General features: G+C 37.7%; 1 protein-coding gene across 1 annotated transcript in view; it reads left to right on the forward strand.

Annotated features, from left to right (window-relative positions):
- Positions 1–12,817, forward strand: part of plch2a (phospholipase C, eta 2a) — a 173,097-nt gene that overhangs the window by 29,205 nt on the left and 131,075 nt on the right. Inside the window, exon 4 of the mRNA XM_079637356.1 lies at positions 901–1,390. Coding sequence (XP_079493482.1) covers positions 1,219–1,390 — 172 coding nt within the window. The 5' untranslated portion in view covers positions 901–1,218. The remainder of the gene's footprint in view (positions 1–900; positions 1,391–12,817) is intronic.

A 12,817-nucleotide genomic window follows, 5' to 3' on the forward strand; every position in this document is an offset into this window, starting at 1 on the left:
TGTAATTTATATAGTACTAGACACAATGTTCTATGAAATACATAGGTCTACACTTTATTGGCTGAATAACTGCGCGAGGATGACGCACAAGCTCAGTCAGAGATGACAGTGGGAAATCCTTATTTACCTTTTGAATGTTGAGCGCGTTATTAACTTTTGAATAAAAGCTGACGCGGGACAAAATGCCCGATTTCCCAACACACTGAACTGAGCAATGCCATTGTGCCATTTTAATAGGCTACTTTTAAACGCATATAGCTCAGTAATGTCAGTTTTATGTAGCTATTTGCTGAGAGGGGGCGGGGTTTTTGTTGGGAAAGTCGGGGGAGAGACGCGCACTTCGATTAGACTGGATAAACACATGCAGCATCTTAATTGTTAAGAAAATGAAACGAAATAAATGAATAAATCAAGCCTTTATTACAAAACACTAGGCTATATCATACAGCATTCTGAAAAATGCGCACCCCTAGTTCCTCCGTCTACGGCCCAATGACGCGATGAGCATTTACTATAGCTACTTTAAAAAAACGCGGGTCGGGTACAATATTTTCTTTCTTTTTTTTTTGCGGCCCGAGTTGCGGGCGGGTTATTGAAAACGTCGGTCGGGTGCGGGTTGTTTATACATTGACCCGCGCATCACTGTAGCCTACACAGTAAAAAAATTAAATAGAAATTATTAGACTACGCTTTACAAAGAAAATGCTATTTCAGGTGTTTTACTTCAAAATGTAATGTTTAATTCTATGTGTTACTTGTTTCTTTTGGAAATATTTTTTTTATCAAATTATAATTTTATAAATCCTTAAGTAAATCCTTCATTTTTCATTGTATAAGAAGTACATGTTTATACAACATTTGTGTAGTTTGTAAAGCCTTGTATTTGCCCTTTGTTAACAGGTGTGCACCCAGCTGCAGGTGTGGTTTTGTTCCAGGCCATCAGTAAACTGACCTCGTCCTGTCTGAAGGTCAATTACTGGCTGTGGAGATCCTTCAGATGTTTGTACCACACCTCCAACCCTAATCACTCCCAAACCCAGACGTCCCAACAGCTGGCTCTGCCTGAACATCTGCACTGGAAACCAGGAGGAGAAGAGCACCATTGGGAAACAACAGACAAGCTTTTTTCAGGAATTTGTAGAACCTACATCATACATGACTGTTCCTGGGGTTGTTTAATGGTTTTGGATTCCCTTTGAATTAAAGAAACTAAGCAATATGGATACAGTATCTCTGAACACCTCCCTGTTCTCTGGCAGTCAGAGCATCAGTACGGATTCTCCCAGTTTGTCCATGAGATCTTTAGGTTTCACCAATGACACGGATTCTTCCCGCAGCAGCACACTATTGCACTGGAACTTCTTTCTGGCTGGCAACTACATCAGTGTGGGTGAGTTCTTTTATAAAGTTATAAACTATGACTGCATAATTGTAAAAAAAAACAAATAGGCCATTATCACGCTGATATGTATTACTTCCGCATTCAGTGATCTTTGTGCACTGCCACTTCCGGTGAATTACTCAGGCTTATGTTAACGTCAGTTTGGCGTCAGCACAGATGTTTGTATGGTCATAAGGTGTTTATACCCTCTGGGGTTGGCAAACGCGCTGGCGCTGGTGCGTTTTGCTAGATTTTTTTCACATAGCAGCAAAATAGACTTAAAATACTCCGTCATTTATGGTCATACAGACTTAAGAAATATGAAAAAATAAACTGTTAAATGTCTACTTTATATGTGTCTACTTACAAGCGAAAAAAAAAAGTGCTTTTGTAAAATAAAGAAAATAAACAGCGTGTGCTTTCTGCCTCTCCGTCTCCGTGAACTTTTTTTTGGGAGCACGTCTCTAAACTTAAACAAAACTCAGCGAATACTCTTCACCCAGGCATGAGCTATATATCTTTATAATAATTTCAGTGTGTACTTTTAAAAGATCTAATTCAAAACTAAATCAAATATTCTTCTGTTTATGTAATCTGTATGAAAAGAGAGAGATGTTAAACCTAACTAAAGTAAGATTATTCACCTTTAAATGAGGCTGAGTCAATTCACCCATTTCATTTGTATTCTGATAGGAAGAACGTTACCCTCTGTCAGTGTCAGCTACAGTATCTAACGTCAGCATACGAGTATCCCTTTTGCTAGAATGAACAATCCTCAGAGTTTTTATGAACAAGACTCAGTTCAGTCGTTAATCCATGAAAACTTAAGTAGGGTTGACGTTGTTTGTTCGATTTACAAAGTGAAACAGAGCAGTGACATCTAGCCTTCGTTTCAGCCATTGTTGAACTGTGCCGGAAGTGGACATGCACAAAGTTGAAAAATCCCGCCCATGAAACCCGGAAGCGTGATAATCCCGTATTGTAAAAAAAGACTCGAGGAAAAGTTCACCCAAAAACATAAAAGTCAAAACCGGCCATTCCAAGACATTTTGTTATAGGAACATTTAGAAATAGAAATTTTAGATTTTTCTCAAAGCTCTTTTTCATGAAACAACTTTTAATAGTGACCATGTCTGTCATAACGAAACACACAAAAGCTAAATAAATAAATATTTAAAAATCCCTGAAGCTTGCATCTAACCCCCCATTTTCAGATTCAAAGATGACGTGTCTGCATCATTTACATCAAATTTAATAATTTAAGTAAGTTACGACAGACCTTTTATTTTTTGGGGTGAACAAATCCTTTTAATATTGCTGAGTGGCTGTTTGCTGTGCTCTTGTAAGGATCAATATTTGCATGAAGGAATACTTTCAAACTCCAAGCATATTGTGTAATGTTTGGAGATTTTGCTATTTAAAATATAAGTTTAATTTGTGAGAGAGATTTGTTCCATAATATTTGTAGCTAAAGTCAATATTATTTCAAGACTGAACAAATGAATCACAGAGCTCTATCCAGACTTCTTTCATCCAGACTCCAGAAAACATGTTGTACTGTCATTTTTGCTGCTGGCAAAAGAACATCTCCTGACTCACTATGTGTGACCCCCCCTTAATGAATCACTTATTGTTCACAAAGCTTCTGAAATGTATGTTTATGATGGCTGTTTTACAGTGCAGTGATCAGTTTACTGGCCGTGTCTGACTCTTTTTAATGTATGTGAGGTTATCTCTCGAATCACTTTCTAATCGCATAGCACAAAGTCTACATCAAATTAACCAGCTGGTGCTGCAGACATACAGCTTGCTTCTTCCTCATGAATGAAGGACTTGTGTTTTGTGGTTTGTGTAAAGCCCCAATGGCATTGAAAAGTGAAGATCTTTCTCTAACACGAAACATTAATACATTATTTTTATATCTCACATTTCGATCTTAAAAAGATTAATTATACATATAATATACACCGTTTATGCTTCAAATTATTATATTAATCTACAAAATAACTTTTTGTTATTTAACCAGTAGAATGTCTTGCCCAAGACTTCCATTGTAAGTTCATTATTCTAAATGTCATATTTGTTTATTTTTACAAATTAAGGGATGAGTGTAAACTACTGTCTGAAGAACATTCCTTTAGTTTCACTTAATCCAGCCTCAAATTTCCGAGGTCAGTATTTGAGTTAATTCTGTTAAAGTGTTTTACTCTTTGTTAAGTGCTAAATTGCCATGACAAATCTCTTGTGATGCTAATTTCCACAATCACAGACATGTACATGTAAATGCTGGGAATCTAATTATGTGAACATTTCCCATGGATTTATTTAAGCTTGCATGTCTTTGCTGTCTCAATAAGGGCAATTACTGGTAATTACTTGTTGAAGGAGATTAACACATAACAACTATTTGCAACATCAACAGGATTCCTTAACATTTACATAGCGGCATGTTTCAATTAAAGGTCAGTTTAAAGCTGCCTTGATTTGATTTTGATAGCATGCTGGTTTACTATTCTTTTAAATGAATTTATCCTCATTTGTTTCCGACTGGGCGGATTATTTAACGGATGAGCATTAGAGAATTCCCCTCACACAGATCTTACTCTACTCATTTCCTTGAAGGAGTTCAAAGTTGGGTTCAATAGTGTTGTGCCACATTCAGAACTCAGTTGAGAATGGAATCTCTATTTAATTCCAAAATTTAAGCAAACAAGATTTTAGATGTGTATGTGTTTGAACTAAAGGACATGTGTTATATCGTTGTTTTTTATTGAATTTAACCTTTTCTTATCATTGTGGAACAACACTTTATTACATTAATTTACCCTGCAGACCAGAGGCAAACAACTTGAAGCAGGCTTGCATTATTAATTGCATTAATAATGACAGGCTATAATTATTTAAGGTTTCTTTCAAAACTTGTTTAATTTTGAATTCCTGTAGATTGCAATTCAGTAAATTCTGCTTGTCATCCCAATTCAAATTTAAATTCAACATCCTGTCTATTGTTGCCAATTTAATTAAACTGCTTAATTTTAATTAGGCTGTTTACACAGAAACGATCTGAAGAGAAAACGCAAAAGTGGCGTTCCATTATCACTTTTTATTCTGCGTTTAAACGAGCGTTATGGGGAGCAAATCTGCGTGCATATGGTGACGCAAAAGTGTGTGAAATTCGATGTAGTATGCACTCCAGGCGGCTAGGTGGCAATGTGAAGCACTGAAAGTGAAAGAGACGCTGACACTGTTTTTCACATAGATATTACATAGAGACTAGATGCCCTATTGGCCGCTGGGCACTGAGAAATACGGCCGCCATCTTAAACCGGTCGTACTCCTAGTTTCGTTGCGTTGCAGGAGTTAAGATGCCAGAGCATTGTGAGCATTTTCCTGTTCTAATCGGCGGACCATCACAAATAGGGCCCGGGATTACTTTTCACAAGTACATTTTATTATTGCCGTACTATTGGTTGTATTTTGTGAATAGAATATTAACAGATAATTGAGAAGGAGCAAGGATAACCCGGCATGGAGCGGTGGGGTAATGTAATAATTACAATAGCTTATAATAGTATAAATATAGGTTATTTGTGTTTGCGCATGTGATATCAGGAAGCAATGTAATAACGTTACCTCTGTGTAATACACACATGACTGCGATGCGCAAATCGAGTGTGTGTGTATGTGTGTGAGAGAGAGAGAGAGTAAGTGTGTGTGTGTGTCTCACAAATCATTATTGTTTCTTCAACTTATTAAAATATCTTACTTTACTGCAACTATGTTTCTGCTTCTTTATCATATTTATAGTGTGTGCTTTATAAAATAAAAACGGTAAAGCTGCTGCTTTAACCCTCGGTGCTCTTCGCGTGTCGCTCAAAAATGACAGATTTGTTTCTTTCCGTCAATGAAATTAATACTATATTTTAGTTTAATAATGTTTTGTTATTTTCCTGTACTGGCGCATGCCTGTGACGTAAACGCTTACGCGACGATAGCCACCGTGAGCAGATCAGTGCCTTCACTGTCTAGCAGACTTTTGCGTTTTTACCCTTTAGACGGGAATGTGGAGGGTTTTTAAGATTTCCACTCTGGAGGGTGGTTTCACTTTTTTGCGTTTTTAAGCCCCTTTAAGCATTTTAAATGCGTTTCTAAACGAAAGGCACATTTGATAAAATATTCTCACGTTTTCTCGTGTAAACAGGGCCTTAGGCTCAACGACTATCGCTGGTTTCTGCTTCTTCTTAGGGGCTGTTTACATGACACCGTTTTCAACTAAAAACGTAAAAAAAATTATGAGTGCCTGAAAACGCAAACTTTTGGAAATGGTTTTCAAAGTGCAAGTTTCTTAAAACTGTCTCCGTGTAAACGACAAAAACACAAATATCTGAAAACGATGACGTCATGCACATGCGTATTACTTGTTCAATCTACAGTGTTTCATCGTCATCTAGTGGCCTGGCAGCAGAATACAGCGTTTTTAGCCATTTTCATGGATCCGTGTGAATGGGGAACGTTTTGACAAAGGTGTCCTCTGTATGCGGAAAACTCGTTTTAAGCATGTCGTTGTCGTGTAAACGTACCCTCAGCTTGTTTTTGGACCCAGATTCTGTACTCTTTCAGAAGATGTGTAATAGCGCAAGAGAAAACATGAATTGTTGGAAAATTCTGTCAATGGCAGGAAAAGAGTTAATCGGGGATTCATCTAGTCCAAGTGTTTAACATCATAAGATCATCTGTTATCATTTGTTACACTCTTACCAACGGTAACTTGCCAGGACATGTTCTATGTATAATGTCAGTTACAAAAGTTTCCTATTATCGAAGCTCCTTATCTTTGTACAAAAGCACCTTTTAAGATTTCTGCATGGGCGGACTCTTAAGTTCACTTCCAAACCTTATGTCAAACTTTCCACTTTCCTATTCCACCGGCAACTTGTCCCGACAGGCCACTGTCAGACAGGCCAACTACAATAGCACACAAAACCATAGGCCCCATTTATCATCATCATCATCTCCTGACAGCTGATACAGACTCCCTACGGCCGTCACACACTCACACTTTGATTACTCACTGGGCTCTGTGACACTTTCTGTTAGGACACATTTTATTTCCAGCTAGGACATATACAGTACTTTGATGCACACTGTACGTCACACATCATTACATACAACATTTACACAATTTCGAATGTAAAGGCTCTTTTCGCAGATTTTACAAGTTGGAAAAACAGTGTTTTTGGTTCCTCTTCATGAGGTGTTATCTTTCTAATCTAAAGATTTTGATTTTGAGCTGATGCATTCAGATGCCTTCTCTTATTATCCAATAGAGGGCAGAATTAGTCCTTTTGTGGTCTTAATGTTATGTTCAGAATGGCCCACCATCATACTACTCTTACTATTTCTGCAGTATTCACTACGTACTGTAATATGTTGTGCATATTATGTGAAATTTGTGTATGCATATAGAATATGACCTACTGCTTTTTCCAAATTGTGCAGCATATGAACAGAGCGCTGGGTGTGAATGAACTGGGTGTGTTTTCTTGACCCTTTTTTTGTATCGATATTACATGGCTTGCTGAATTTAACGTGCAATATAACAAAGTCATGTTTAGTGTCGCATAATACGTGCGGTTTTGCACTTTTTTATCTTTTTTAATATCGTGAGGCATTTGCTCAATAAACTACAGAAAAACTGCAGTGTTTCGCTGCAGAATCTTCCCATGACAATACACTGTATATTGAATTACTAGTCATGTTTAATTATGCTAGTTACAATATTTAAATTCCTATCAAAATCTCTAAAACTCATTGTCTATAGAGATCAGCAACATAATGAATCACTTGTTACTGAATCTCTCATATATTGATTGATTGGCACTTATAGCCGCTCTGTGCCTTTAAGCCTCACTCACATACATGACTTCCTGTGTAAATCGGTTTTATTTCAGCGGCGCTTTGTTGAATAGCATATCCCAAGGTGTTCCATTGCCAATCCACTCTGAAAGTCACTATTAAGCAATAATTATTTAACTTAACACATATACCAAAATACTTCAGAGAATATCAGTATCCGAGCCACTCTACTATTCACAGCTGAATATAATGAACTGCTTTTGTATTTTTTAAGGGGGTGTTTGTTTGGCCAAGTTTGGATGTGTTTCTGGTCGTCCTTGTTAAATAATTTGATCCTATCTGTCGTTTGTCATCCTTCTTTAAGAAAAAAGCATGTGAAATGGTTTACACGTCCCTCGTGGATCAGTATAATCAGGTACACCTTGTTATTTCTTTCCCTCTCTGTGATTTTGCCTGTTTACTTGTATTTTTTTTCTTTTCTTTTTTTTACAGAGGACCATCTTCAAATTGATGGGCTTGATTACTCAGGAAACAATTTTGCTTGCCTCCATAATCAAAAAAATCTGAAAAGGGCTTTGATGGTTATTTCTGTAGCGCACAGCCTGAATAATCACAAAGCTAAAGTAGGCCACTGATTTTCCCCGACTCACGTGCCCTCAATCTAGTCAACAAGCCGCAGTATTATTAAAATAAAGCACTTCTTTCCAGAACAACTCTTATTAATATTAATGTACAAAGAGAACTTGTCCTTGACCTTTCCTTTTGTACACCGCCGTTCAAAAGTTAAGGTTGGTAAGACTGTTTTATCTTTTTTGAAAGAAGTCTCTTATGTTCCAAGGCTGCATTTATTTGATCAAAATAGTACTATAGTGAAATATTATTACAATTTAAAATAGCTGTTCATTTAGTTTATAGGGATGCACGATATATATCGGCCAGACGACCACCATATTGGTATCGACCGATATATGTAATTTTTTTTATGTTATCATTATCGGCCCGATAAGAAAATGTAATAATGGATTATTTCCTTCAGCTGAGACACTTCAGGTGCGCTGTATATATACGTATATTTGTATGTACTTGCGTAAACTATGTATCTCATACATATGCAGCTCATCTGACTCTGTTCAACTTGGTTATAGAAGTTATTTGAAGATAACGTGCAGGGCACATACATTTAATTTTACAACAAAAAAAAACAAAACCCACCAATTTCACAGTTTGTAGTTTTTCACATCTGTGGCAAAGATCTTCTCATTTATCTGTTGTTTGGATCCCCTTCACTGGCTTTTTTCTCTAAACCCATTCTCGTCATTAAATTGGGTTTGTTTGTATCGTCTGCAGATTTGCTGGACTCTGCTAAAAGATTTTGAACCGCATTCCTCTTACTAAAAGAAGACAGTATACAATATTTAATAATTGGGCTTGTTTGCATGTGGCTAAATCTTTGGCAGTGTTAGGGGATTTTTTAAAGTTTTTGAACTCTCTTAATCAATATTGTAAGGTTTCTAGTCAGATACAGAATAAAGTACCCATGTTCTGTCAGCCAATGAAATGTCTTTGTAATCAGAGTTGGATTTGAATGGGGGGGTAGAATCGGGCACAACATCTGACAAAGCTGCAAGGTTCCATGTAATACAAAAATGTAGAAAGATAAATGTGATTTATGAGTTCCCATAGTAAAGATCCCTGTGTGTGTTGATGTGGTTGTGTCTATACATGTGTTTAGTTGTGTTGGTGCCAGTCTGAAGAGCCTAAGGAATGGAATAATTGTTCAGTTGCTTATCAGCGAGCGCACATGCTGTGTAAGTTATCACCACTCATGCACTTATAGTTGTGCTGAGCAAGAGAATCAACAGGCTTCAATGGCTCTCTTAAGGAAGCCATCAGGGCTAATCAGGATGATGCGAAAGGCCATCATTGTAAACCCACAGCCATTTTCCTCCCATAAATAGCCGTGCTTTATGTGTTTATGTGCTGCACTAAAAGGTACATTAAGGCAGAAATGTACTGCTATAAGATACGGATTGGCTTAATAGCTTACTTCTGTCATAATGTGTTAAGCAAGCACTTCAGGGAGGCTTCTCTAATGTTCCTACTTTGATTTTTCTACTCAGTCTCTGACCACTGTGACACACTGTTTTGCAGACAGCTTTTCTTTTCGGAAGAATTGGAACAGAAGCCTCTGAGTCTATAAAAACCATTTATACAAAAAACATTGACAAATGAATTGCGCATTCAATTGTCCCATTGTAGGATTTTTCATAGATCTCGACATAACATTATTGATTTGAGAACTTGTTCTGCTGTGCCTGGGAGCATCTGTCTGAATGTCTAAGTATTTCAGTGTCAATTGCACAATGTATGATTGTCGTTTATCTTATCAATTCAAGATAAATTCATTAAAGCAATGTTTTGGGTTCAGAAGGGACTCTGGCAACAGCATTTGTGGCAGAATGTTGATTAAATCAATCAATCAATCAATCAATCAATCAATCAATCAATCAATCAATCAATCAATCAATCAATCAATCAATCAATCAATCAATCAAACAATCAATTATTTCATCCATCCATACATGCATCCATTCCATCCATCCATACATACATAGATTCATACATACTTCTATACATACATACATCCATACATATAAATTTGCATACCATAATTTTCGAAGCAATAGGTGAAGGACATCATGGAAGCATTATTTTTTATCACTACTAATAATAATGTAATAATGTAAAACCAAAGTGTATATTTATGTCTTAATTTCATCACTTTCATTGGCATTGACTAACAGTAAATTCTTGAGCCAATGTAAACGCTTCAAATTCTACTCACTTTAAATCTTGTGAAATGCTAGAAACCTCTCAGTAAAATATCTGAAATTACAAAAAACTCAGAACACCTCCAGATAAGTAGTCAATTAGACTGAAGCTTGCCTTTTTAAAAAGCTTTTTTCCATTTCTGTGTGCAAATTGCATCAAGGAGCACACTAGCAGTGACCTAAAATCATTAATTTTCTATGAGAACTGGCAATTGTGGGCCACAGAAGTGACCGAGACATTAGAAATTCAACTTAGTGTGAATATGCAGCAACATGATGGGCCCAATTTTATCGATCTAAAATCGATAAAATTGTGCATGGTCTAAAGCGCACAGTGCAAGTGCAGACAGCACTTTTTGGACAGACAGTCACATGGTCAGATACACTTTCTCCACCATGACGGTTAAGTTGCGGGTTCCCGGCCTGTGTCCATTCTCAACTCGTATAGTTTGCCTATAGTGCTGCGTGGATCATACTCCGCGGGTCGGCAGGGCAAGTAATAAAAACATAACGTTACAATTAATCAAGGGTGGATGACAGATACATCATTATAATGTGTTGAGTTTAATAAAGACACTGATCTCTCATCATTGCTGTAAAACGCAATGAACGCGCATCACTCTTTTACTTTCGTTTTCAACAATGCAATTCTCTTCAGGGAAAACCAATCAAGGAAAACATAGCAGGAGAAAAACAAAAGAAGAACTTTTATTTAAAATTATGTTATTTTCAAAGCAGCCTACTTCAGTGTGATATTTTATATTATCATGCTTAACACTGAGAATTGTAATAATTGTAATGTGATGATCAGATGCAGATATCTAAATCAGAGAATATCCAACGCATTCTCATCCTAGGGCGTCATATACTGACACTTTTGACATTTCGTCTACATCCAACGCACATGGTACCCTTTAGCGTCAATAAGACACACACAGAGCTTTGTTCGGTTATGGTTGGGTTTAGGTCTGGGGTAGGGTTAGGGTTAGGGTTAGACCGCTAGGAGGCGCCTTCTGGCCCATATCTATCTGCGTCTCATATTGACGCTAAAGGGTGCCATGTGCGTTGGATGTAGACGATATGTCAAAAGCGTCAGTATATGACGCCTTGGGATGAGATCGGGCTGGAATATCATAGGTTTGGGCAGGTGGATTATTTATTTTTAACAGCGGATTCGGGGCACTCAAAGTGAACCAGATTAATGAATTTATCTTTAAAATGTACAACATTTTCTTCCGGGGGAGCATGCCCCCGTACCCCCCTAGAGGTACCAAGATCCACCAACAAAAATACTGTGGGAAAAACAGTAGGCTATATGATGGTCTACGAAAAATAAAAATGTATTATGAAAATATTTATTGTTAAAAAACATGATCAGGATTTTACCACCTCCGCCTCGTTTTGAGCCAGGAAAAACCCTAAATAAAATGGGATTTATATGGGCGTAACGTGCAAAAAAAACAATCAGAGTCTCATCTCCCATTCCCTTTAAAAGCCAGTTGCGATTGCGCCATAGTGGATTCGCTATTTACATGGCGGAATTTGCAAGCGGAAAGACTGAACACTTCTCTAGAGAGCAAACGGATCTGCTCGTGCGTTAAAGCGTGCAAGCAGACCATCTACGGGACAAAGTGTACGCGTGTTGGTGACCCGTCTATAGGCGTATACAGTATTACTAACACTCTCTTCAAATAACTAAAAAGTGCAAAAATGGGCACAAATGCATTTGCTATTTGCTAAACAGCGTGATGCAGGACGTGAAAATGATAACTGCGTCGGGCTGAAACTAGCAATAAACACTTGCGCCGCGCCTGGAGCTGCATTGTGCCAGCCCGGGTGTATGATAGGGCCCAAAAAGTCTGTTACCAACAGGAGTAAAGTAGTAAAGCTCATGCGATCCCTCCTGATACTACTGATACACCAGTTGAGTAAGAACGCTTACTAGCACCAACAGTAAAGCAGCTGCTCGACTTCCATTGATTTTAATCACTGTCCTTATAAACGCCCCCTTCAGGCGGTCTGGGGACGATGCGCGAGCTTGCCGCTTGAAGCTGTGATTGTTGTCATCACGTAAAAGTTATTCACATTCAAAATAGCCTACAATGCCGTTTAATTCACACCAAATTAAAGTTTCTTTCCATTCATTGCTTGTAAATCCTGTTGCTTTATAAATGAGATGTTAATGTGTGTTTGTAGTTTGAGAAAAGCTCTCAGTTTCATGTGCCCAGAGTCATCTCAGCCGTGATTCAGCACAGGAGACATGATGAGCTGCAGATGATGGATAACACCACTGAGAATATGACTTATCTCTCTCTTCCCTGGGGAAAGTGATTTAGCTCAATTTTTGCTCTTTTATCCCCAATTGTTTTGAAGAGCATGAAACCCAGAGGATGGGGGATAATGTGCAGTTGAATCCAAACCTCCTGCTGCGGGATGAAATCTCACTCTCTCTTTTTGTGTGTGTGGTTGGATTGCTGTAGAAGCAGGTAAGCCTTTTGATGCATTTAGAAGCGAGTGACATCTTTCATGACAACACTTGTCATTTGCAGGTGCAGAAAACGCTGAGAAAAGTAGAGGAAAAATAAAGACACAAAACACGAAGAAGTGAGGGATGATTATGGCCCTTTTCCAATTTAGAGTGAGCTACATTGCTGTCTATTGCCTATTCTGTTTTTTTTTTTCAAGGGCTTTCACATTAGTGACTAAGAGTTGATTTGAGGGAATATAAGCGACGGTGACAACTGGCAAT

The sequence above is a fragment of the Phoxinus phoxinus genome (genome assembly GCF_949152265.1).
Source record: "Phoxinus phoxinus genome assembly, chromosome: 15".
Lineage (NCBI taxonomy): Eukaryota > Metazoa > Chordata > Actinopteri > Cypriniformes > Leuciscidae > Phoxinus > Phoxinus phoxinus.